Below are 27,469 nucleotides of genomic sequence, written 5' to 3'. Positions count from 1 at the left end.
ATTTTTGCGATGTGTTTTCAGGATAAAATCTGTTTTTCATCAATAGTCTTATTCTCACACACACACACACACACACACACACATACATCTGATTGGTCACATGTTTATTTCTCTGAGTGGAAATGAGAGGTTAGATGGAAACAAGCGTAAACAGTAAACATGAGCCAATCAGAAAACAGTAAACACACTGCAGCGCCACCCTCAGGCCAAACACACTCTTCTCCTTTACTCTCCATTCTTCTTTCTGACCTTCCTGTCTATCTCTCTGAATGCCTGTCTGTCTGTCTTTTGAACCAAAATGTACAGAGCCAGAGAGGAAGGTATAAAGTTTACTCAGTTACCACACAAACAGGGGATGATTGATAAGTTCTAAGCCTGACCTCTAATGATCTGCCAGGCACACACAAGGCTTTGGACAAGGATTGACTGATTATTAGTGAGTTCAGTTAATTTTCCAATAAAATCTCCAACTCGACACACTTCTGCTGGAGGGATTAGATACTTCTGTCTGTTCCCAGCTTGTGTGTGTTATTTCTGTTTAAATACAGTTTGGAGGTTCTTTTCTTTGGTTTTTCCATTTTGGGAGTCCCCAAAATTTATTTTTGTCTGGTTTCCTCTGAGCAACTTAAAACCAGCGCCATAGTGAGTGTGTGTGTGTCTCCTCTGAGCTGTAATTATGACCGGCTGTCAGACAGACAGAGACATTCCTCAGAGATCAGACTGAAGCTGAGAGACAGAGAGGGAGAGAAGCAGAAAGGGAGAGAGAGAGAGAGAAAGGCAGAGAGAGAGAGAAAGACAGAGAGAGAGAAGCAGAGAGGGAGAGAGACAGACAGACAGACAGACAGACAGAGAGGATGAAGTGAAGGAGAAACACAGTGGGCCGTATTCTTATTCTATATTTATTAATAATATAATTACATATATAAAGACATGATGTAATCAACATGCTCAACATGTTCCATCATTTTACACAGAGTACAAAGACATTTAACCATCTTAAATCATTAGTGAATATTATAATTGACAAGAACTACTTCTATTTTTAAATTACTTAACAGTTATAACAGAGTTAAACTATAACTGATTTTAATGACATCTGTAGTATTGCTCCACTCACACACATCAAACTTTTAGACTTTTACAGACTATGAAATGTCTCCTCCTTTGAGATGAAGTCAACCTGCTTCCCGCTTTCAGGAAGTTTGTCCAAGTTTGTTGATAGAAGCTTCACAGGTCATAGGTCACGTGGTTTACAGGTCAGAGAGACAGTTCAGTTTAAATGCGTCAAAGTTCTAAAAATGACAAAACACCACAATGAAAAACATCACACTGCTCTCACTGTGTACAGTACATGGAAGTGCTCAGCTCCTCAATGATTTAAGAGGTCGGAGGTCGCATCAGTCAATTAGGAGGTTTCAGAGGTAACGCGTGTTTTGGTTTTGAATGATGACGAGGAGTTGATGAAGATACATCAACAGAAAAAAAGTTCCGGCGTATCTCCGTTAAAGTTTAGTTTGATGTTGTTTCTAAATCTTGGCTGAACGAGTTTTGTTGAACCACGACTTCTCTCTGAGACCGACTCACTGCTTTATTTCAACACACACAAGACTGTAAGAGCGCTTTGAGAGGAAACAGGAAGTGAAAAATGCGAACGACCCGTGTGATGTCGTTCTGATGCGTTACCCCAACAGGACTGCTATTGGCTGATTTCACAAAGTTTAAAAGTAATCTTAGTCTCTTTAAATGCTAAATAATCCAAATTGAGGCTGCAGAGGGTTAACGAGCTCCAGACAGAACCCTGCTTTAACCATTTAGCTCCTCGTCCAGGTGACGTCACGGGGTGTGATGTCATCATCCCTGTGGCTCAGCAGACTGTAGAGTGTGCGGGCAGGTGGACGCAAAGGATTGTGGGAGGAGTCAGTCAGTAGTCGTCCGGGTCGTAATCTGAGGTCCCCAACAGCTGCTCCATCTCTGACACGCTCTGTGCAAGGTAGGAAGACAGCTCCTCTACAGAGAGACAGACAGGCAGAGAGACAGAGAAAGAGAGAGAGAGGGGAGGGGTCAAATCAACTTGTCTGTCTGTGTCTCTGTCTCTCTCTGTCTCACCCGTCTCTTACCTGCACCCAGAACCCCCAGCACTGCAGAGGCGAAGACAGAGCCCAGGTTGTTATGGGCGATGCAGCTATAGGTCCCTGAGTCGCTATGCTCCGCCCCCTCAATCTGCAACCAACTGGAGAGCTCATACTTCAGAGGACCGCCCCGAGACTGGAGACAGACAGACAGACAGACAGATAGACAGGCAGAACCATATGTCAATTTTCGTTGGTGAGAAGTTCAAGAACATCCATGAGGTGCTCTGTGATTGGCTGAGCTAAAAGGTGAACTCACAACTACAGCACATTCACACAGAACTGAGACAGAACAGATTAACCAATCATGTGAACTCGTGAGAATATAAGGCGGCGCTGAGGACCTGGACTGAGATGTGTGGATCGTCTCCAGGCAGGACCACATCCTGTCCCTCCTTCCTCCACTCCACCAGAGCCATTGGGAATGCAAAGACCTCACAGAGGAAAATCATGCTGCTGCCTGTCCCGTTCACCTGGTTCTGAGGGGGGACCTTTATGACCGGGACTGCCCCCGACACACAGACACACACACACACAGAGAGACACACACACTAAATATGTCTATGTTTACATCAGGGAAGTATAAAACTAGAGACACAGACAGACAGGTAGAACACTAGGCAGACAGACAGGGAGACAGACAGACCGGTAGAACGGCATACAGACAGACAGGCAGACAGGCAGGTATGCAGGCAGACAGACAGACGGATAGGCAGGTATGCAGGCAGGCAGACAGACAGGTAGACAGACAGACAGGCAGCCGTACCTGTCTTACAGGGTCCCCTCCCTGTGGTCTTCAGCTGAGGTTTGGAGAATGAAGCCTCTCTGAACTGACACGGATTCATGTAGGTTCTCCCGTCAGACCCGCAGACCGGATCCTGTTCCTCACACACACACACCTGCTCCTCCTCCTCCCCTTCCTCCTCTAACTCGCCTCCTCCTCTCTTTGCCCGCCGCGGGTCCGCCTGGCACCGGAGCCCGGTCCCGCACAGCCCGTAGTAGACGGCTCTGTGGCCCGGGTCGCAGGCTTGGCTCTCCAGGTTCCCGCACTCCCTGCAGCAGCCGCAGGAGTCCAGCACCTGGCCGGCCCGGCAGCCGCGGGACTCCGGGCAGAGCTCCGGCTCACACGGCCCGCAGCCCGCCTCGGTCCCGTTCCAGAGCCCGCTCCGCCCGGCTCCCAGCACCTCGTCCAGCCGGTCGTAGTCCAGCAGGGGGTCGCTGGGGGAGGAAAGCTGCCCGGGCAGGTCGCTGCTGAGCGCGGGGAGTTTGTTCGGCCAAGCCGCGGAGGTTTGGACGTTCACACTGGCACAGAGAGCCAAGAGGAGCAGCTCCACCAGCGCCCGCATCTCCGCCAGAATCTCACTGCACGCCCGCTCAGATAGACCCGGTCCGGTCCGGTCCGGTCACAAACCCCTCACAGGCTCACCGGGAGCGGGCAGGGATCACCGCTGCTGTGTCCACATTCCTGTTAGGAAAACCAGGAAAAACTAAGGAAAAACACAAAAACAAAAACAAACTAAAAAAAAGTTAAGATGTCAAACTCATAAAGAAATAAAATAAAATAAACACAAGTAAACTTCATTTAAAAAATACAAACAAAACAAAATTCTACACTTTTGAAGAGGAAAAGTTGCTGAGTTTCTGTCGGAGCCCAACATGTGTTTAAATACATACACACACACACATCGGCACAGGCAAAGGCTTCCGCGCACACGCACACATAGACGCTCACACTAAAGTCAGACAGAACAAAACAGAATGGAAAACAAAGCTTCCGGTAAAGACCTTTGAAATAAAAGTGTTCCTAAACCTGAAATGGTATGAAATCTCACTTGGTCAGATTTGAGACCTATGGTAAATGAGAATCTAAGCCCAAGGATGTAAACAATGTGTAATGTTAATGAATGAATGTTGGGCGTCCATGGAGAAAAGAGAAAAAGACTGAAACAGTGTAACGAATCCACGACTGAGGTCCAATCACAATGAAATACGAGGGGCTACAGGCGATGGAGTAAAACTGATCTGTTAATTTACTACAATCATTCAGGACGTGCACTTTATTTTGAAAGTACAGCGTCGCTACTTCCTGAGTTGTTATTTTGAACCTGACAGGTGTGCGGCTGTTTGTGATCCGCACGCGCAGCAGCTGTGCGCCTCCCCTCCCCCCGCGAGCCCAAGCGGCGCGAGCAGCTGCTGAAGTCATCACAGACCAGGGAAGGTTCCAGGCCCTGGAGCAGGTTCCAAGGGACCTGCAGGAGGCTCCACAGGTACTCGAAGATAGTCTAAGGGTCCCAGAGCAGATTCCAAAGTTCCAGGTGTGTGAAGGAGGTGGGGGTCTGGAGGTTGTCTTCGGGATTCAGCAGAGGCTCTCGCTGTCCCGCTACAGGTCCCACCGGTACAGCAGGAGGTTCCTGGGGCATTGAGGTGTTTTGGTTTTTGAAGAGATCCTGAGCTTTCTCAGCTTCAGAGTTCTGCAGAGAGTTGATTGATGTTGTTGTTGATTACAGAACAAAAGCAGCAGCTGACAGATAAATATAGAGCCTTAATGTCCGGGTGGAGCTAACACACACAAACACACAAACACACTGACAGCTTGTGGGTGTTGCTCCTCCTCCCACTCACCTGCGTTCTACAGCTGATTGCAGGTCTGTGAGGAAAATCAAAGCACCACAAAGAAGAATACTTTTTTCACTCTGCAGGAAAAACGTTCACAAAAACGTTCACACACATTCCTACGACTAAGCAGCGCAGATTCAAATGTAGTAAGAGAGAAGAAAAACAATTCAGAAGTATTACTAAGAACTACTCGGGTATCAAAGAACCAAGTAGAAGAAAACTTTGGCTTTTTTGTCAAATAAGAGCCCAAATTATTGTTTTATTTTGAAACGTTGTTCCTGTTTGCTAAGCTCTGCCCCCCCCTTCCGTTGGATCAGACAGATGTGGCATTGTTTTGCTTTGTTTAATAATTAACCAAAGACGTCATAGAAGGAAGTAATAAAGAACATTTACCGCAGAAATACCACAGAATAATTGAATTTAGTTACAGATTCAAAATGTCTTTATTTTAAACTTGAATGGAGGAACTCTGTAAAGAAGGAGGGGGAAACCAAGAGAAAACCCAGAACTGAAAAAGCTTTTGGATGAAAGGTGAAACGTCTTCAAGCCTTTCCTAGCATCTCCATACCAGGACCTGGATGACTGAGAACCTTCACAGGCAAATTGAGACAATCGACAAAAACCAAAAACTACAAACCTTAAAAAAAGGAAGAAAAATATTAACATTTTCAGCATCTAACTGCAAAATGTAGAGAATTTTTCAGTGTACAATTTATCCAGCATTGTAGGAACAGTCGGTGACAGGCTCATAACTTATCAATCAACCCTTGCCCATGAATATTTGTATTCTATGCTTGTTGCCACATGATAATCTGTGCTTCTGGAGGTTTCTACGCCAGGCTCAGGATTTATCAGTCAACCTCAGCTTGATTTAATGACGAGGACATTTGAGGTGCATTGTGGGAAAAGCTGCAGGCCTGAGTTTTAATGTATTTAAATATTCACGCTGGCTTTGTTACTAGACTCTAAAAATACACTGGTTCCCATGGCAACGGGAGGAAGTGCTACACTACCATTACAACCACAGGGAGGAGAGGAGACAAGGAGAGGAGAGGAGACAAGGAGAGAAGATAAGGGAAGGAGCCAAGGAGAGGAGACAAGGAAAGGAGAGGAGATAAGGAGAGGAGAATCACATATTTTTTTTGTCTTATAATTAAACTTTATTAATATGATTTTGTAGAACACAGTTTTATTTGACATAATATCTCTTTGATTATTATTTTGTTATTAATGTTAACATCTGACATATTTATTTAATTATATCAGTGGTGACCTTTGACCCCCTCCCATGACACAAAATAACACCTACAGGTCAAAGGTCAATTATTTACATTCCTACACAAAGTGCTGATGACAGGAAGGAAACGGCGTCTACAGCTTCAGTGTTTACAAGACAAAACGTTTCTATAGAAACTCAAACATTAAAGTTTGACCTTTGTGACTTACATACTAAACATCTGCACATTAAGAAACTTTATAGGTTTTATAGAATCACTGTGAATTTGTGTTTCAGATTCAATTCAGTCAAATACAAAGTGACCTCATCATAGAATCCATGAAAATAATCAGGGGATTGATGGAGAGCAGGGATCAACACGAAACTCAGATAGAGTCGGTTTATAGACGATTAAAGCAGATTGAAACGTTTCAGAGGCTTTGAATGACAAACACAGAAAAACATCTTTGTAAAGAAAACCAACCTAAATACGAGCATCAATGCTGCATACAGATCACAAGAGTTTAAATGGCCCAAGTATAGGGAATGATCATTTCAGCTCACGTTAGCAGCTACAGCGTCACAGTTACGTCTTGAGAACTCAAACCAAGATTTACTCTGATTCAGTCACGACACGAAAACGGTTTAAAAAAATGATTATTTCCCAGATGAAATCCTAGTTTAAAGTTTAGATTTTAAAAATGAAGGCGTGACCCCTGAACCACCTGATCGCCCCCGAGCAGCCTGAAGCTCGTTACCAAAAACACTAATTATCCTAAATAAATAAATGCTCATTTGCTTCAGGAGCTTTTTTTGGTTTTAAACTAAAACTACACTACTAATTGTGGACTTAGTGGTGAAAACTATCAACCCTTCCTTATGTGATCTTACTGTGAAGGATGACGAATATGAGGATGAAGAAATCCTCCAATTGTCTAGAGATGCAAAAAATTAACAAAAATAAGGAAGTGATCAAATGGAAAAAGTATTAATCTCCCAATAAGAATCCAGATCTGCTCAGATTAAACTAATGAGAGGGAAAACGCCTCTGTATGATTTCAAAATAAAAGCCCACCATGCCCACTATGTTTGCTGTGAAACAGGAAAGAAAGTATAAGATACTATTAATAAAGCAATAACAATTATTATATGATTATTATTATCAGTATCATATTATTATTATTATTGCTTCATTAATATCACAGTCACAGTCAGATGAAGTGAAAAGGAAAACATGGTAAGCATAATTTTACAAACTGAAGAAAAACAAACAGACATTAAGTTTCATAACTGTTCCAGAGAATTGAACCGTGTCCTTTGATAGTTTTGATAATATCGACTGATTAGCCAATAATAATCCCTAAAGGAGCCTTTGATATTATAAAAGGTCAAATCTGATGCCATGTTTCCTTTGGGACTGGAGCCAAATTGAGAAACGTTCAGTAAGACGCCACAAGAGAGGAAACAGCTGAACTGAATTCCGAGTTCACATCATCATGTCATTCACGCAGAAGGTTCACTGTGATGAATGAATCTGGCTTGGAAGAACCAGAACTTTGTGAGTGTCTCAGGTGGGCGGGGCTTATCTATGCACATGTGTGACAATGAAACTACAAACATGGCGGCTACATCTGTTCTGCAGTGAGAACCTCATTACTCCTGCTCCAGGCCTTCATCAGTTATCGGTGGAGGTAGAACAGAATGACATCACTGCGCTCACTACGTTTCCCAGCATGCCTTACACTGTGAGGGAGTGGGCGGGGCCTCTGGCTCAAGGAAGTTTTTCCAGCCAATGAAAGTACAGAGTAATCAATATTTGTCAACACAAAAACACAGGAGGATTCTGGGAAACACATTCATCCATCCATCTTTGTGTCTTCCTTCCTTCCTGTGTCTCTGTGTTCAGGAACATTCCTCTTTTCCTAAACAGGAATTGGGACAGAAACACTTCCTGAACCAGTAGTCCCACATCAACTTCCTGATTGGTTGCCATGGCGATGACCCATTGACAGATCTACTCATTAGCTGCAGGGAAACACAGTCAAGGAAAAGGAACAACTTCTTATCAAAATAAAAGTCCATCTGTTTTAAACAGTTCTTTCAAAATAAAGGACCCGCTGGTTTGAGGCTGGCAGCTACAAGCAGACAGTAAAGCGGTGTGTGTGTTTGTGTTTGTATTTGTGTGTGCGTTTTGTCCAAACTGTACTCATAGAGGGGTCTGGGATGACATATGGTGTGTACATGATTGTGTGTGTGTGTGTGTGCGCATGTGAGTTGTTGTGTTTACACAGTGTGATCCTGTCCTGAAGTCTTGATGCCAATTCCACTTCCTTCCTGTTTCAGTATGTCCATCTGGTTATGTAACGTGTGTGCGTGTGGGTGTGCGTGTGCGTGTGCCTGTGTGTGTGTGTGTGGCTCAGCAGCAGAACTGGCAAATCCTCTCTCTCCCTCTCTCTCTCTCTCTCTCTCAGACCACGGTGCTGACGGAGGGATCTGATAGGTTGAGCTGGCCGGTGATATCAGTCGGGTACGGCTACAAGAGAGGGACAACAAAAAGACACACACGTCAACACAACCTTCATCGCCTGGCATCATTCACAGCTGTCATGTTACCCACTGCCAGGGGGCGGAGCCAAGCTCAGACTCAGGAAGGGGGCGGGGTCTAAGTCTGCTGTGATTGAGGTTTTTGGTTTCATTTGTAATTTTTTTCCCAACTGTATTCTGACAAGAAGGTATGGCGATTTCTTTTTTTAAATTTGCTTCCTGTTGGTTTCCCTTAGTCGCCTTAAATGAAGCTCAACAATATGACGTGTTTGTCGTCACAAGCAGCTGATCCTGATGAAGCGTCTGCACAGAGGTCATACTGTGGGAATTTGTCTTTTTAATAAATGTTAACCACACACACACACACACACACACACACACCCACACAAACAGGTTACATACTCTGACTCTAAGACACAGATCCTCCTAGGCAGGTAGGATCCATGTCAGAGGGACTTGATCCCTCCATCGCCATCCCAACCCCCGACCACGGCCGATTGTGTCCATAGGAACACTCGACCAAGCTGCTATCAGGGGCGGACACAGATCTCTGTTTGACCCGATCTGATCCGATTCCTACCTCAAACATAAACATGAAAAGGTTTCACTGGAAGCGGTTTATCCTTCAATGATGATGTCATATCAGCTGTGGAGGAGGAGGGAACGAACCCAATCTGTAATGTGAATGATTCTGATGTGATTTATGGGCTCATATCTGATTTATTGATCCGCACTGGGCTTCAGGTTTAACGGGGGGGTATTGATGGGGTATTGAACAGGAGCTTTTGTTTCGCTGCTGCCTGCAGCCAATCACAGAGGCGGGGCGGGAAGCTTGCCTGGCTCTGATTGGTCAGTCTTGCTTGCAGAGGAGTACAGAGGCAGTGTGTGTGTGCAGCACAGCACGTAGTCTGAACACGGAAACCCACTGAGAGAGGAAAACACTCATATAGAAAAAGAAAAAGTGATGGTGACAAGAAAAATGGCTGCTTCATGCCTTTGTGTCTCTGTGAGCTGTGGATTCAAGAAACGCACAGACGCGTTTCTTTACAAGCATCTGACGAGAGCGGCACAGAGGGTTCACTCTCTAAATACACAATCAGCCCTCACTGCTGAGTACAAAGAGATACACCAGCAATTTGTTTAAATCTCATGATGTTCAGCTCATGTATGTCTCTCTGTGTGTTCCTCTGTAGATTGTGTCATTGTTTAGATGTTTGTGAGTCTCTTCAGGTCTGTAGGTCTCTGAATGGACCCTTATGGATCTATGTTGTTGTTTCTTCTACAGCAAAAAGACAGAAGTCTGCCCTCCACAATAAAAGCTCAACGTATGCTGCAGAAGTTACTCGGAAGTCACCCGGAAGTTACTATAGGATAGAGATCCACCACAACACACAGAGGTTTCAGGGTCAAAGGTCAGAGGGCAACATATTAGTATGTAACTGAAGCTCTAGCTTCATGTAGAGGAGCTTCAGAGGCTTTATCACGTGTTCATGGATCCACAAGGGTCCATCAAAGACCTACAGACCTGAAGAGAAGCACAAACATCTACACAATGACACAACTTAAAGAGGAACACACAGAGAGATCAGACGAGATCAGACATCAGAGAAATCATGAAAGTGATTTTGTTACACATTAAAAGAGACATAAGACATCAAAAGAAACAAAACCAAAACCCTGAGTTAAGATGAGCAAAGAGATTTGATCTGAAGGCTGAAGAGGACAGAAAGCGGTGAAACAGAAAAGTAGAAACGACAGAAGTGATCCAAAATGAGCAGTGCAGATGTTATCAAATGTTCAGACCCTGTGAAGAGAAGTGAGTCTGTTACTGTCCCCTACATGAGAACAAGGAAACATGCATTAGTGGGGATAAAACAGGCCTCAGCTGAGCGCCACCTGTGGGCAGAGAAGAGAACGTTCACTGTTATTTTGCTTTGCTGATCTTCTCGGAGCTCAAAACGATGTTGTCCTTTTCTTTAATGCATCAAAAGTGATGGCAGGATGGACAGACAAACGAAGACAGATGTGACAGGAAAGGAGAGGACAGGGAGGAGGCAACACCAAGACAATCAAGCAGGGAGGAGGAAGAGGAGGACAGACACTGGACATTAACAGAAACAGGACAATAACAGAGTCGAGAAATCCACAGGAGAAAAGAGACCACACAGTCTGACCCTCCTCACTTCTCCTTTGCAAGAGGACAACTCCATACGGAACACTGTTTATTTTGTTTTAAATCTGAAAAAAACGAGCCCTGACCTGGACCACGCGGCTTCTGTCCTCACTGCTCAAAGTTTCCTCATCTGTCTGTCCATCCACTTGCTGGTTGATGGGTTGTGGGACAGATGAGCGGATGGAGGCAAAATGGCTGAGTGGACTGACAAACGGATGATCATGATGGTACGGCAAAGGGATGATGAAGCTGGTCGGGAGAAGAAAGGAGAGGTGGAGACGACAAAGGAGAAGGGACGTGAGACAGGGAAACAAATGAGACATGGCAGAGACAGAAGGTGTGTAGAAGAGAGGAAGAAGAGAGAGGAAGGAGGAGAAAAAGGAGTAAAGAGATAAATGAACAGCCACAAATATGAGAGACAAAGGAGATGACAGCATGAGGAGGGGAGGATGAAAAGGAGGACAGAGGAGGACAAGTAATGGGAATAAGAGGACAGAGGAAGATCGACAGGAAGGAGGAGGACAGGTGTGTCTTTATCTCCTTACCGTGGCGTCCCCGGAGGCCCTATGACGTTTGAGGTCGGAGGTCGCAGTGATGGACCTAAAAGAGGTTTTCAGTTTGGGCTCGGGCTCTGCTCTACCACTTTTCCTATCCTAAAATAGATGATAACCATGCACACACACATTAACACACGGCAAGACTTCCTCATCTCTGCTCGCTCGTCCTTATGCTATGGCCACGCTGTGTGTGTGTGTGTGTGTGTGTGTGTGTGAGTATAATATAATATAATATGAATTGATTGGTATATTATAGTATAATACAGTAGAGTATTATACAGTATAATATGGTTTAATATACTTTAACACAGTATTGTATATATACTTAATACAGTTTAATATAGTATTGATTAGTACATTAAGTGTAGTGTAGTATATATAGTATTGTATAACACAGTATAGATTATTACAACATAGAATAGTTTGTATAATAGTTGTATACCTATATAATTCTGTGTACGTGTAAGTGTTTGTTCTCTCTCTGCAAGATATGTGAATGTGTGTCTCTCTCCATCTCTCTCTGTGTGTGTGTGTGTGTTAGTGGCCCTGGCCTGCTTCCTGATTCAGTGAAGCAGAATCCCATTAGCCGTCTTCAACATGGAGTAATGTTTCAGTAAAACAGAAGACTCGCCCTCCGTTTTACTGCAGCGGACGCCAACAACAGGAACAAAAAAACCATCACAGGTAAATAAACAGCATGAGGCTCAACGCAAGAATCAAAAGAAACAACCACAACCAGGCAAAGCAAATCTCCTGCGGGTAAACAGGGCGTGGAGGGAAAACAAAGATGGTGGATGAGGCCTGACCGAAGCCGGTAAAACAAACCAGAACATTATACCAACAATCAGCTGTTATAATGCCATTTCTCCTGGGAGGGGGGGCTGGGGAGGGGAGGATGATGTGTGGGTGTGTGTGTGTTTGTGTGTGTGTGTGTGTGAGTCCCCATGCCGTAAACAGAAAACAAAAATAGGGGTAGCAACAACACATGAATGTATGGTCATAGCGTCACGTTTCATCACACAAACATCATTAATCATCATTGTTTCACCTTTGACCCCTCACATGTAGGGCCGGGTATCTCTGTGAGTATGGAAAACTGCTGTTGCTGTACATTACACAATATCATAGTATAGTTTTATATAGTATATTATCTTATAGTGGTAGTTTGAGAATGATACCCAGCCCTGAAGAGTTCTGTAATGCATTTAACAATCAGAGATTAAACAGCTTCATTTCACACAGACACACTATAAGAAACAAACACAACATCAGATCCAAGTACATGTTTTTTTTAAACTGATTTAAACCATAAACATATTGATTTCCACCTGGACATTATCTCCACAAACACCCAGCAGATGTGTTTGTAGTTCCACTTATAGAAACCAAAGAGAATAAAGGAGGAAAACACAGCCAGGCTGCTAGTGATCAATAAATAGAAATTCAAAGATAAATTGTTAAACTAATATGTGTTTGCTGCACATTTCGCCAAATTCATTCAACCTAGTAAACACCAAACAACATCCACAGTCATCATGACAACCCCCAAAACATCACAGCAACCAACCAAACTTAGCAACAACTCTGAACTCCTTCAAGTGATATGCTGGCAATTAGAGATAATTTTATGAATTACTCACTGACTTTTGTCTGCGAGTTGTGTCATTGTGTAGATGTTTGTGGTTCTCTTCAGGTCTGTAGGACCAAAGGCTAAGAAACCACTTCTGAACATTCTTCACTGTCTTCTAGCAGCGTCTCAGCGAAGACACTAACTTTCAAGAAAGCGTCTTCATAGTGACAGCAGAGGGCGGGGAATGTCAGCTGATCAGTCGGGACTTTAATTTGATCTAAAATTAAATGGATTTAATCTAAAGTCTTCCCCATGAAAGTTCTGCACTGCTAGCTCAGAGTTGCTGGTGATTTTCACTGCTAGCTCCAACGTCAAGACTTGAGTGTTTGAAGTGCAAATCATCCAGAGTGCTCAACCGCTAGCTGTTAGCCTTTCTCTTGCGTTTGAAGTGCTAATCCAGGCAGATCAGTGATGATTATTCATGGCTCTGCTCAGACAGCTGTGACTGCTGGAGTGTTTGGAAACATCTGGCACATCTTAGCAGCCTGTCTTTTATGTGGAGAAAACACTGAGCTGCTTTGTTGCTGCTTTTCATTTTTGTGGAGTCACAGGATGAAGGACAAGAAAACATCCTGCAGCCAAAAGAACAAGCACACATCCGTGATCTGTAGAAGTCTACTTTGGATTTTGATTAATAAATTTGTGATCTGAAATTATATCTCGAATGTATTTGCTGTGGTCTAGATGTTGAACAACTTCATCTCCTTCACGTCTGAACTCTGTTTGTTCCTCCTTGTGTTGTGTCATTGTGTCGATGTTTGTGCTTCTCTTCCAGGTCTGTAGGTCTTTGAATGGACCCTTATGGATCCATGAACACGTGAACATGAGCCCCTAAAAGCTCCTCTACATCAACTTATATGTTTAGTTAGGGTTACAAATATGTAGGTGTAGGCTTTCATGGATCTCTGTTGTATATATAATTCATTTACAGTATTGTGCAATAAATGACTGTAGGGCACAACAGAGTAGAGAGATCTCCTGGGCAGAGCGTTCATGTAGAGTACAGTAGAGTACTGCAGAGAACTATATGTGGATAACTGCGATGTACCTGAAGGTTTTTCCTCCAAACGTTGACTGCGGCAAAAGCAAGTTGCATCTGTTTCCTGCGAGCATCTTTGTGTCGTTTGTAGGCGATCTCAATGAAGATGAGGAAGATCCCAGCAACAATGCCACCAGCAACCAGCATGAACACACCTGAGGAAGAGATACACAACGTGCACCAGACTGTCACTCTCAACCTGCACTGAGCAGACTAGTTTTAAACTCTTAGGATGCGGTTCATGTCCCGTTTCTTTCTTACCTGCCATGTTCTCAAAGGTGAGGGTGGCAGGGGCGTTGCTCCGAGAGTCACACTCCTGGTATCGCACCCACGTCTTGTCCAGATCCTCCATGAATCCATTCTCATGAGAGCTGAGGAGAGACAAGGAAATATGGACACTCACCAGTGAAGCCATGGGTAATCAGCAAGCATGACAATAGCAGGGTATTAACAAAGTGTAGGTTGGGTAGCAGTGGGGTATCAATATTTAAGAAGGGTATCAGCAAGGGCCCATTTTAGTAGCAGTAGGCTATCATCAACTGAATATGAACAGGGTGTAATTTAGGAATCAGCAGTAACATGTGATGTACCTGAGAATCGCCAAAGACACGTTTTGTTTCCATGGACTGTCCTTCCTCATTCCAATTCCAAATCCTGAGCGGAAGAAAAGCTCTCCTGTTGTCACCAGATCGCACTTCTGCGACGCCTCGAACTCCAACACAGCGCTGTCCCAGATGAAGGCGTGTAGCTTACTGTGGAGGAGGTTAGACCACAACCTTTATGGTTTCTATCCATCATCCATGTCATGTAGGTCATGTACGATATAAGTGCTGCATATATATCCTGTACATTAGTGTGTACATTATGTAGTATGCGCAGTAAGCGACCAGAGAAATAGAAACCCCACAGAAGAATTGTCCTTCTTTTCCCATTTGAGGCATCAGGATAAGCACGGAGTCGAACCTCTGCTGCTTCACAATGAAAAGAGCCATTTTAGGTTGTTCAGCATCTAATCAGGAGGACTGGATGCCTCCTTGAGTAGAGGTTCCAAGGGGCAGACGCAGAATATACTAGAGAAATAATATAGCCCACCTGACCTTGAGAACACCTTGAGTCCCCTTAGAAAGAGGACTAAGTCACACCTTCAGGCTCAGCACTCTCTTCACCACCACACTTTGAACTCCTTCACACAACATAAACCCTATATTTTTTGGACTGATATTAGTTTACGCTATGTGTTGCTTGTACAAGTATGTGGGCCAAAGATAGTCCAGTGCTAAATGGAACAAGGGTTTGTGTTTCTCTGGTTGGTAAGGAACCAATTCAGAGTTGGCTACTGAAATGGGGCTTTTAAGTCAAAAGATCTGCTACTAGTCTCTGAATACAGCCCTAAGAGAAGAAGAGGCTTGTTCTGCCAGCCATCTTGAACCACTGTGTTTGATGCGATGAAGAACAGTGATGAAGAACAGTACTTGTCTCTGACGGCCTGGATGGCCTCAGCGGCACTCTCGTAGTTGTGTTTCTCCATGTGCCGGTACATGGTGCTCAGCTCCACCTGCCGTCTGAAGTAGATATCCACCGAACTTTGCTTCACTGTGGCGTAGATAAACTTATCTGATGGGTTACGCAGCTACGGACGATAGCAAACAACATCTTAGACCATGGTTTGAAATGAACCGTGCTTATTGGAAAACATGTAGAATAGAATAGTTTGTCTCACCCTGGGGTCGTTGATGCCAGTGATGCGCTCCTCAGGCCGGTCCAGCACCAGGAAGGCTGCCAGGTTGGCAGTGTACGATGCCACTATGATCATGGCAAAACCTGCCCACACCATTCCCAGAATCCTTGCTGAGAAACTTCTGGGAGCTCCTACACACATCAAGGGGACACATTGTTCGTCTTCCTCTTCCTCTTCTTGGTGGATGGATGGATGGATGGATGGATGGACGGAGGGATGAAGGGATGGACGGAGGGATGAACAGAGGGATAGATGGACTGCTCACCTTCTCCTATCCCAGAATTCAGCAGTACTCCCCATGAGAACCACATAGCAGAGGACAAGGTGAGGGCATCTTCTTCTTCTTCTTCACTATTTACTTTAAACCTTCCAAATGGGCTATACACACGTGCACACACACACGCAACATTACAGGAAGTAGTATGGCATTGAGTGTTGTTGTGTAGTATAGTTTAGTGTTGTGTGTTTACCTGAACCGGTCTAATAGGTAAAGCATCACTGCCACCACATGGACCGACAGACCGACTAACAGCCACAGTGTACTCTGGAACGGCTGCATGAACGAATCCAGAGTGCTGCGAGGGATTTCCTGCACACACACACACACACACACACACACACACACACACACACACACACACACACACACACACACATAGATGTCAGTACTTCTTTCCAAGACCTTTTCAGAACCTGATTTTCTAACTTCCGGCATCTCACCTTCTTGACGAGGATGGTGAGTCCCTGATACTTGAAGGGTTTGGAGAACTCGATGTACTGAGCACGCTCGTTGTTGATGGTGAGGGGAGCAACTATCATGTCTGCCAGACCTCCTAACAGCTCCCCCATCATGCCATTCCACTCTTTCTTATTACTGTTGTTCACCTGCATGAGGAAGAGGGGGAGGAGGAGGAGGAGGAAGAAGAGTTGGTCAGTTTTTCTCTAGTGTTTTTTGTGTCTCTATGTCTCTAGTTTTTCTCTCTATTTCAACATTTTCACAGTTTGAAGCAGACTCTCAATGTGTCACAACAAGGATTAACACTGTGACAATCTGTGAAGAGGAGGAGGAGGAGAGAGAGAGACAGACGGAGAGAGACAGACAGAGGAAGAGAGAGAGAGAGAGAGAGAGAAAAGGGAGAGGATTACAATGAAATGGAGATGATGACATGGAATTTGAGAGAGGAGAAAAGGGAGGTGAAGATGTGAAGGAGGAAGGAGAGAGAGCAGAAGAGAGAGAGACAGTGATAGAGGGACAGAGGGAAAGGCAGAGCAGAAGGGAGAGAGGGGGAGAAAGAGACAGACAGATGGAGGAAGAGAGAGACAGAGGTGGAGAGAGAGAGCAAGGTCACAGTAAGATGGACAGAACATATTGAACACGGTCACCATGGCAACAGTCCTCGGTAATGTAGTCGGCCTGGATTAGTAAACAGCTCACACACACACAGTATACAGTACACACACACACACACACACACACACACACACACACACACACACACACACACACACACACACACACACACACACACACACACACACACAGGTACTCACCCGCTCCTGTGTCCCAAATTTCCCATCAGCCACCAGGTGAACCTCGTAGGTGAAGTTCATGCTCATGGCGAGTTTGATCAGCAGGTCAATACAGAAACCATAGCAACACTGAGGGACGATAGGTTGACCTGAAGTCACAGACAGACAGAGGGACAGACAGAGGGACAGACAGACAGACAGACAGACAGACAGACAGACAGACAGACAGACAGATAGACAGACAGACAGGAGAAATCATTTAAACGCACTGGCAGGTTGGGTTTTGAGTGAGCAAGCAAGTTTGTGTCTGTGTGTGTGTATGTACCGGGGGTGGTCCCGTTGGGTCCGGTGCAGATGACCTTCTTGATGAGTACTCCGTTTAGAGTGTATTCCTCCTTACAAGTACCATCGGTTTTCGTTGGCTTCACATAAACAAAAGGCTCCTGATGGATGGTCACAATCTGAACACACATGCACACGCACACACACACACACACACACACACACGTATCAGAAGTATTAGTATTAGCTGTTGCTAGTAGTAGTAAACAGTTGTACGTGTAGTAGTTGCTGTAACTGTACTACCTTCAGTTTTGTAGACATCTGATATCCAACTGGTTTCTCTGTCTCTCCTCCAGGCCAGATGATCTTCCTCTGAGGGTTCATCACAACCTGTCACACACACACACACACGCACGCACACACACACACACGCACGCACGCACGCACGCACGCACGCACGCACGCACGCACGCACGCACGCACGCACGCACGCACGCACGCACGCACGCACACACACCATGAAACCATGTCATTCCTCACTTTGACAAGCTGACTAGATGTCAACATCAATACTTTATGTTGCGTATTCATACATAATGCACACAAACACACACACACACAACCCTCCTGTATGTGTGTGTTGTCTCACTGAAACACATTGAAGATTTCTGCTGCACATCAATCAAAGAACTATAAAAAGTGTCAATCACTCTCAGCTCCTCCCTCCACCAACCAACCAATTAGAGAGAGAGCAGCAGACAGTAAAACAGGAATTGATCAGGGATATTTTCATTAGGAAACATGATCAATAAAGAAAAAGTCTACCAGTGGTTTACTTTCTGCTCTTTGGGGAGTGCAGATCTGTACTTGCCACCTACATTGTTTTTGAGGGACCCGGTTACACAAACAGCGGTTGTTGTTGTTTACCTGTGAGCCGTTGAAGACTCCGACCTGGACGAGGCGACCCGGCTTCTGCTGGTAGTTTAGGATGCTGTACGTAGCAAAGCGCCGATCACCATCATCGTTAAACTCTATCCTCCCCGTCAGGCCATCAGGGTACTTGGATGACATCAGCACCCTGTCAGCCAATCACAGAAGCCAAGAGTCAGGGCCAGCTCAGGTGACGTTTACTTCCTGCCGCTACCATCTGATGGCTCAGTTACTGCTGGCTGCTCTTCAAACGTTCCACGCAGTGAAATCAAGGGGATCCATCCTTCACTTCCTGTTTAGCTTTCTGATTTCTATCACGGGGGAAGGGCTTGTGCCGGAGCAGGAGATTTTTAGAGCACCTCTTCTCACCCCTTCGTCATAATCTCAATAATCTGCGACCCTACAAATGGCAGTTCAGTAGTTCAGGGGGCTGCTGGACTCCAGGGGAGACCGACTGCTAGGGATCGCTGTGTTCAGACCAAACGAACCAGAGCTCCATCAGAACCCACGTTTTTCCCACTGGGACCTGTGTGTGACCCCTGACCTTTTGAAGAGCGGCCCCGTCCTCCAGATGTTGGTGTTTCCCACACAGCCTCTCGGCGGCTCTGTGATGTTCTCCTTCTCAAACAGTTCCTGCAGCGACTGAGCTACCACGGCAACGGCGTCTGTGATGTGAGCCGACTCGTTTTTACCGTTAGTCAGCTGGAGGCCAAGAAGACCTAAAACACACACACACACACATACACACACAGATATACAGAGAGAAACACACACAGAAACACACACAGTCTCATTGTTGGCCTCATTAAAACATTTTAATTACATTCTCACGCACTCACAAATTAATTTTCAAGATGTAATTCAGAGTGATTCAGTGCAAAGTAAAGTGCACACGCACGCACGCACACACGCACCCACCCACGCACGCACGCAGGCGCACACACATTCACGCACAGGGCTTCAGGCATCACTTAATTACTAATTGCATGCTGGGAGTTTAACAGTCTCAGCTGTTTGTCTCTGCAGGACAAATGAAGACCTCCTGAGACATCCTGGACCGCGAGACTCGTCACAACACAGGGCCTCAATCAGACTCTAGGTGCCGTTGTTTCTGACGTGCCATTTCAGATTTACATTGGTCAAATGTCCAGGTCGTAGCGTCATGGTGTCCCACAATGCAATAGAGAGCAGAGGGAGGGGCTTCTCACTCATTAGATTCTACTTATTGAGCATTTTGCATATTTGTCTTTGTGCCACGGGAAACGTATCGCTCAATATTTCGCAAACTTTGCATAGCTGCCGTTGGTGAGCTAGCTAGCTAGTGTTAGTGGTATAACCTCTGCACCTCCCCACGTTTCCGCTCGTATGTTAAACCGTGAATTAATGTTTTACAGTAGTCTAGGCGGTGCCAATGCTAAAGCTCAAGGCTTATGCTTAAACTAGCATCCTGACTTTTCAGAATAAAATCCCTCATCAGAAACACATTGTTGACATTCCCACCGTGGAACAGCTCGGCAGAAACAGCGCCATCTAGAGTCCATTTGAGGTCATATTTGACTGGCCTGAGAAAAGCCAGCCAGCACTGTTAGCATTCCTTACAGAAAACACTGGGTACTGCTTGCTAATATTAACCGAAAAACATGAAAGTGATTGAAATACTTCTAAGTGAAAGTAGCACTGGGAGCTGCATTAGCATTAAAACACATGCTAACAGAAACTAAAACTGCAGTGAGAAATGCTAACAATGCTAACTCTGTTTCTCAGAGACACGTCGTCCACATAATATGACGAGTTTCCGCCTCCACCACGTCTTTGCGTTCGTTTTCAGGAAACAGCTTCAGAAAGACGTGGAGACCCACATAGACCTGCTGGCGCTCTGTGTGAGGCCTCACACATGATGCACATCTATCATTAAACCCTTGGGGACTGTGAATATCTTGGAGACACACAGTATGTTAATACTGCTGCTGCTCCTTTGATAGTATCTTCTCTAAGTCTGGGGATGTTTCTGTGTAAAGTATGCTGAGGGTTCCTGTCTGGTTCTTTTTTGAGGGGATCTGGTCGCGTCTGGTTTCTGTCAGAGCGGGCGGCATCACGTCACCAATCTGGAACCGTTTCCTGAACAGAACCTTAACGTTCCTCAGCAGAGGACAAACAGACTGCACTCGTCCTCCACTTAAAGAGAAAACAGAGGATTCTAAGAGTGCACAGAAGGGTGAGGATGCGTTCTGAAACAAACAGGAGGAAGATTACCCAGCCAGCCAGAAATAAACATTAATAACATTTGGTATAAATCCTGATGAACCATCGAGGGGCAGGTAGTTTAAAGTCTCTACAAGTTAGAACAGTACATGTTTGAAAAAAACATTAAATTAAAGTGAAGTCATTAATTACCGAGAACGAAGACGATTACGGCAAAAAGTGATCACAGATTTGAAAAATGATCAGCTGGAGTATGATGAGTAGAGTTTAAGCTGTGAGGGCAGGAAATTATCTGGCTGAGTAATCTACTTCCTGTAACAGACCCCGCCCCCTCCCCAGCCCCGGGCAGGTCTACTGACCCATGAGGTGGAGCATCAGGCAAGAGAACAGGAACAGGAAGCAGTGACGGTATCTTACCAGTTTTTGACCACTTCACTTCACTTCACTTCACGGCAACAGCAGTGACAGAAGCTGCCCCCCTACCCACACACACCCCCCACACACTCCACCCCCTCAATTAACAGCCCCGCTCACAACCCTCTATAGCATGTGACTGGCTGTAAGAATGGGCGGGCAGACGACAAACACTATAGAAAATGAAAGAAACAATAAGATGTTAGACACATTTAAAGCCACAACAGCGGTTAAGAACCTTTAAACACCAGGTCGCAATGTTTAAACGTTCAACCAGCAAAACAGAGAGGGCGCTAGAGAGCCAACAGTGATCTCATCAGAGACAGAGAGACAGAGAGAGGGGCCGGCGTAGAGAGAGACAGAGAGGGACAGTGGGAAAGAGAGGAAGACAGACAGAAAGAGAGCGAGAGCGAGAGCGAGAGCGAGAGAGAGAGAGAGACATAAAGTGGGGGGTGTCCATGTTTCCATTCAGGCAGTTTTTAATCAGAAAGTTTTGTTTCAGGATAAAGACGTTTGCTAACACGTGCAGAATAAAAGCATGTTGATAAAATCTGCCTATTTTGGGTGAAAATCTGAAACGCTCGAATTTCACTGTGTGTGTGTGTGTGTGTGTGTGTGTGTGTGTGTGTGTGTGTGTGTGTGTGTGTGTGTGTGTGTTGGTACCTGGAATGGGCCGTTGAATTTACCCAAGGGGGGATTTGAATTTAAAAATCGATTTGATTGTTGATAACTTTGGTGGGGGAGACTTGTCAGAGTGAAAAGCTTCCACATCAACAAGTTATTTAAAATGTTAAGTTTTTGTTAAACGGTGAAAATGAATCAATGATGAAAACACAACAGAGATAAAGAGGAGGAACACCAAACTAACTTTACCGCACACACACACACATTTCTGTGCTCTCTCTCTCTCTCTCTCTCACACATACAGACATGTGTTCCTGTGCTCACGCCGCACGACACGTTGACGATCTCTTTAGCAAAAACACCACAGAAACACGAGCAGAGCGACGGGCCCATTATCTATGTGTGTGTATTGTAGTTGAATGGAAACACAGTGAGAATGTTCCGGAGGAGGAGGAGAAAGATGAAGGTGTGGAGGCGCTGACATACCATCCGGTGCTTCACTCAGAGCTTTGCCGGTCATTTCTCGCTCCCCAACCAGCCAGACATAACCTGAGCCGGTCATGTTGAGCTGACGGGCTGCTTTATACACGGCAGCAGCTTCATCCTCACTGCAAACACACACACACACACACAACAAAGGAGACAATGGCTGTGTCAATCGATTCCTACCATCTATGTGTGAAGATTATGATGATGACATTATGATTAGTATTTGGTTACATCCCCACTGTGCGCCATAGCAGCTGGAACCACAGAGGGGAGCGCTGCATGTGGTCCAGGCCTGTTCTCCTATCACCAGCCGCTCTGAGGTCTCTGTATCTGTATCTGTATCTGATTCATCCTCTGCTGTGAGATGACAGCGCACACATGTGGTCATCTGAGGGCTCATTAACGCGTCGCGGGTGGTGAATGATTGCTGGTTCAGTCCCCTGACCTACGGGTGAGCCTGAATAAACATAGGATGCAGTCACACAGTTCTTTCTCCAGTCAGTGGGCGGTGTGGCAGCTGTTCAGAGTTCAGGGTGAAGGTATTTAAGATGCCACTTTGGAGGGGCAGTCTGATTCTTTCATATCATCATTCCCTTGTTTGGTTTACATGATTTTACTTTGGGTTTTAGTTTACGTTCACTCAGCTGTTATGTTCAGTAAGAGTTCATGTTCCTTCATTACTCACCTTTCACATAGCTTCTATTGTGCTGCGGCTAAATTGCAGTGTAATCTCAAAGTGAACCATTCATTCTTACAACGCTCACCTTGCAGACAGGATGATGACTCGGGCCTCCAGGTCTTTGGCCTCTAGCAGCAGAGCCGTCAGGTTGGTGTCCTGACTGAACAACAGCACCTTCTCTGCCTGGAGTCCCGACATGACGAGGAGGACAGGTCACATGGCAGGACAACAGGCAACAGCACCAGGCGCCAGGTCACGTGGTAGGACAGTGAGTTACACCGTAGGACAAAACAGCACACGACACATCATAGGACACGCATTGTTAGCCTCAACCGTCGGAAACCACTCCCCTCCCCACCCCAAGCCCCGCCCACAAGCCTCAACCATGCTCCCTCTCACCCACGCTACCACGGGAGGAGGGGCGGGGCAAAAAATGGAGAAAAAAAATTGTCGAGATCTGCCGAACAGAAAGAAAACTCAAACTGGAAGCTTGAAAAAAAGGAGGGGCAAAAAGTTGTGCGTGGTGTGGTGTCACATGCAAACTGAGGCGCTTTCAAGACTCCAACCAACCAACCAGGAACGTGCATGTTAGAGAGCGCTGATGCAACCGCAAATCAAAGAAGAGAAGAGTGGAGGGAAAGAAGAGGAAGAGGAGGGAGGTGGGTACTTTAGGAGCAGGAGAGGGGGAAGGGGAGGCAGACGTGGTTCATTTCCCAAAAGAAAAACGAAAAGGTTTGATGTTGCAGAGAGGAGTGAGAGGATCCTTGTGGGCTGTAAGTGTTCCTCAGATCTGCAGACAGAGCCAAGCTGCAGCCTGACTGCATGCAACCCTTCACATGGTAAAAACTCAGGGAGGAGGAAGAGGAAGAGGATAGGGCGTCTCCTCTGGCGAGTGTAAAACCCATTCCTGGTGTGAAGGAATCATGAAAAAACAAAGAGAAAGAAAAGTAAAGGCGGAGAAAAGATGTACCACCAGGATAAGAGTCTATCTCTGGAGTTGGGTTGGATTTCAGGCTGATTGGTGTTTGGCTACTACTGGGCGAGCTCAGAGATTGGTTGGGCGGCGTGCATCATTTGACCATGCAAGTTTATACCTTGGGTGTTCTCCTGAAGTCAAAGTTCTGTTGGTCGAGGTTTTCATAGTTCCTGTTTTTAGTCTGATGGGTAATGTGCACAGAGAAAATATGCAGACACAGAATATTATAGACAGTCAGAGAAAATGGGGGGCAGTAAAGCATTCCAACAAATTCCTCTTTTTTCACTTTTCTGCTTCAAGTCAGGAGGCTGGTTGGAAGCCGATGGGTGGGGGGGAGGGGCACAAACACATCAGAGACAGTCCAACTGCCTGTCTGTCTGTCTGTCTATCTAATTAGTTTGTTACCGTGAAGTATCCATGTGAAGATTGCGTGAACACGTGTGTCAGACGTTCTTTATTATTGTACTTAGAGTATTATAGAAACCACCCAGCAATGCTACAACAACTGCACACTCTTGAAAACACTTAGCACCCACCTTGGTGTGCTACACCACCAATCCAGATCACCAGAGCAACCACCTAGGATGGCTACGACTGTACACTCTATGGCGCACATACAGTGGGCCTGAGCATACTATACCACCCATGCAGAACATGCTAGTAGCCACCTGGTAAGGCTACAACTGCACACTCTTAGAAACACCTATCTATTGGCACCTGGCCATGTACCGTATGCTGACTATCCTAAACACACCAGCAACCACTTAGTCATGCCAAGACCAATAGCATGGATCACTATAGCCACTCCGTAAGGCTGCCATCAAAACACATCAAAACATCACTCTTACTATGCCATACAAAACATCCAGCAACCAACTACAAACCCTAGTAATGACTACAAAGTTTCTCTATTATCCCCAAATTACAAATAGCAAGCACTTATCAAACATTTTGACATGCAACTACTTAGAACAGCAGCGCTACCAGCTTAGCTAACAGCTGAGCTAACAGCTGAGCTAAAAGCCAACAACAATCCCACCAGCAGTTCAACAGTTTGCCAGTTGATCAGATGTGATGATACCAAGCAGAGGCAAGCAGGCGTGTGATTTTATTTCATATTTTGAATCCTTGTGACAAACCACATCCTACAGGTACCCAAGCAGAATACTTCAACCCCACAGAGAGAGTGTGAGGAGAGAAGACACACACATTCACAGAGACATATTAGATTATTCTGACTTTAAAATGCTTGCACGGCCGCCAGCTGTTTCAAAAAGACGTTTGTGTTTTCAGACCGTTTCACATAAATATTAAGATTCTACACCTTTCTCCAGATTTTTCATTCTTTGGGACCAAACTTGTTCAGCTACAAACTTCAAACCAATTTCAAAGGGATTAGTAGAGTTTGGATTGTCAAAATAATCTGAAGGTCTTTTCAACTTTCAAAGAACTTTCAACTTTGGACTGATTTTCCTGACACAATGAATGGAAGAAGTCTTCACCTTCTCCTCTTTTCACTGCTTCATACTTTGACCTACAAATACCATTTAATGTTAAAAGTACTCAAAGACCGTGAACCATTTCTATTAGATGTGGATTCTTCATGTAGTTTGAGGAATTGTGACAAAATTGATGCTCCTAGTTCCGTAAAGTTTCAGCTAGAAACTTCAAAATGTCGAGCAGAGTTTGGACATTAACATAGAAATGTCATTCAACTTCGAAAAATGCTCACCAGTACTAATTCCCAGTTTTGGTGACGTTCCTCAGTTTTTAAAGATTGCATGTTGAAAATGACTTTAAAGGATTTTTATCCTTTAACAGTTCTGAGAACTCAAAGACTGTAAGCAGCAAGCTCAGCACAAAGACAACAATCAGACTGCACAGGACCAACTACACATCAGAGGGTTTCTCTTGGGTGGAAAGAGACGGGCAGAGAGACAGTAAGACAGACAGTGGGACAGCAGGCTGAGGCGTGTTTGCACGACTCCGGCTCCCAGCTCCTTCATTGTGCTGTAGAGATGATGGGAAAACAGACAACAGACTGAGGGCGAAGAACTGAAAGAATGAGATGGACTGATAGAGGGAGAGAGAGAGAGAGAGAGAGAGAGAGAGAGAGAGAGAGACAGAGAGAGACAGACAGAGAGAGACAGACAGGAAGACAGTGAGAGAGGGAGACAGACAGACAGAGCGAGAGAGAGACAGGGAGAGAGAGCGAGAGAGAGCGAGAGAGAGAGAGAGAGAGAGAGAGCAGTAAAAAAAAGAAAAGTCAAAAGGCTCTATGTTGAAGCTTGATTTTTGTGTTTTAGTCCTGTTTGTGATGTGGACGTGGACAACGTGTCAGAGTCCAGGGTTAGAACCATTCATTACATTAAATATTCATATACATTATATTAAAGTTCCTCATGAGCATCAATGTGAAATGTGCACAGGATTTGCACAGTCAGAGGTGGGAGCAGAGACTTTTACAGTCAAAATCTGAGGGAAAACCTGTGATGATCTACGATTTACATTATTTATTGTGATTTGGTTTAAAGTGAGAAGAGCAGAAGGAGAGAAAAGAAAGAAAGAAGGACAGACAGACAAGCAGACAGGCAGAATAGTACTGTTGATAGAGAAGCTGTTTGGGGGCCTCTGGCTAAGAGAAAGAATGTGAAAGCCAGGAGGGACGATGGAGGGACGATGGAGGGACGACGAATTGTCCTTTCATTCTACAAACATTTACTTAAGACAAACACAAGATTTTGGTTTGGTCTGTGGGTGGAGCCAGTGAGAGTCAGTGAGATGGTGGAGGGGCGGAGCCATGACTCAACGTACAGCGCCACGTTATGACACACACACACACACACACATCAGCACACCTTAATCACAGAAGAGTTAGGAAGCAGCACAAACAAACATACACGGATTAACTTAAACTCCAACACAGTACACTTACGTCCTCTGTGTGTGTGTGTGTGTGTGTGTGTGTGTGTGTGTGTGTGTGTGTGTGTGTGTGTGAGAGGGTTTGTGAGTCCTCACCTTGGTCTCTCTCTCCTCCAGCAGAGTCTCCAGTCTCTTCTGGGCGGCTCGGCCCTCGTGGTCGTCGCTGACGATGAGGATGATGTGGTTCCACCTGAACTCCCTCATCAGGTCGAACCAGACGTGGGCCTGGTGTGAGTAAGGAGGGACGGTCCTCAGGAAAGACAGGTGGATGCTCTGAGGACAGCAGACAGACAGGACGTCGTTAGCAGCAGAAGTTTCTATGTTTCCATGGTTTCGCTCAGCCTGTGTGTGTGCATGCAGTTGTGTGTTTGCAGGATCAGTTGTGGGTCAAGGAACATTACAGCAGATCTTGAGGAGAATCTGGATAAATCGTTTAAAGTTGTTACATTTTCAATCCTTATTTTAATTCCATAGACAACCATTCAGACTGCTTGTACTGTATTAACACCGCGTTACCACTAGATAGTAGCAAAGATGACAACACAGCCGTCAAACAGAAACACTCAGGACCACTGGATCTGCATCAGAAATACATTTTTAGCTACAAGCTGAGATGGAGCTGATTCAGTAAAGTACAAACAGTCTGAATGGATCTTTAGCAGCTCCAGAGCTCCATCCAGAACAGATCACACAGTATTGATTATTGATTTACATTCAGATCTCGTAAACTAACAAATCTAGCAAGATCATCCCAGTTACTTTGGGGAGATTTTCAAGGT

General features: G+C 45.1%; 2 protein-coding genes across 2 annotated transcripts; both read right to left on the bottom strand.

Moving 5' to 3' along the window:
- Window positions 1-962: 962 nt before the first annotated feature.
- Window positions 963-3,832, bottom strand: LOC142996579 (kazal-type serine protease inhibitor domain-containing protein 1-like). Its single transcript, XM_076147537.1, has 4 exons — window positions 2,896-3,832; window positions 2,474-2,634; window positions 2,118-2,265; window positions 963-2,007 (listed from the first exon to the last, which is right to left on the bottom strand). Exons 1-4 carry the CDS (start codon window positions 3,473-3,475, stop codon window positions 1,922-1,924), a joined length of 975 nt encoding a protein of 324 aa, XP_076003652.1. The 5' UTR covers window positions 3,476-3,832; the 3' UTR covers window positions 963-1,921.
- A 3,598-nt stretch (window positions 3,833-7,430) lies between these two features.
- On the bottom strand, window positions 7,431-26,894 carry grin1b (glutamate receptor, ionotropic, N-methyl D-aspartate 1b). Its single transcript, XM_076147578.1, has 18 exons — window positions 26,787-26,894; window positions 22,878-22,975; window positions 22,111-22,232; window positions 18,929-19,103; window positions 18,382-18,532; window positions 17,758-17,844; window positions 17,494-17,633; window positions 17,194-17,329; window positions 16,363-16,527; window positions 16,113-16,231; window positions 15,908-16,020; window positions 15,625-15,773; window positions 15,377-15,534; window positions 14,495-14,656; window positions 14,166-14,275; window positions 13,914-14,059; window positions 11,224-11,331; window positions 7,431-8,494 (listed from the first exon to the last, which is right to left on the bottom strand). Exons 1-18 carry the CDS (start codon window positions 26,892-26,894, stop codon window positions 8,429-8,431), a joined length of 2,313 nt encoding a protein of 770 aa, XP_076003693.1. The 3' UTR covers window positions 7,431-8,428.
- Window positions 26,895-27,469: the final 575 nt, after the last annotated feature.

Source organism: Genypterus blacodes, unplaced genomic scaffold (assembly GCF_046128005.1).
Source record: "Genypterus blacodes isolate CSIRO-AG114 ecotype Tasmania unplaced genomic scaffold, CSIRO-AGI_Gbla_v1 ptg000038l_1, whole genome shotgun sequence".
Lineage (NCBI taxonomy): Eukaryota > Metazoa > Chordata > Actinopteri > Ophidiiformes > Ophidiidae > Genypterus > Genypterus blacodes.
This window is presented reverse-complemented; position numbering and strand designations above follow the sequence as displayed.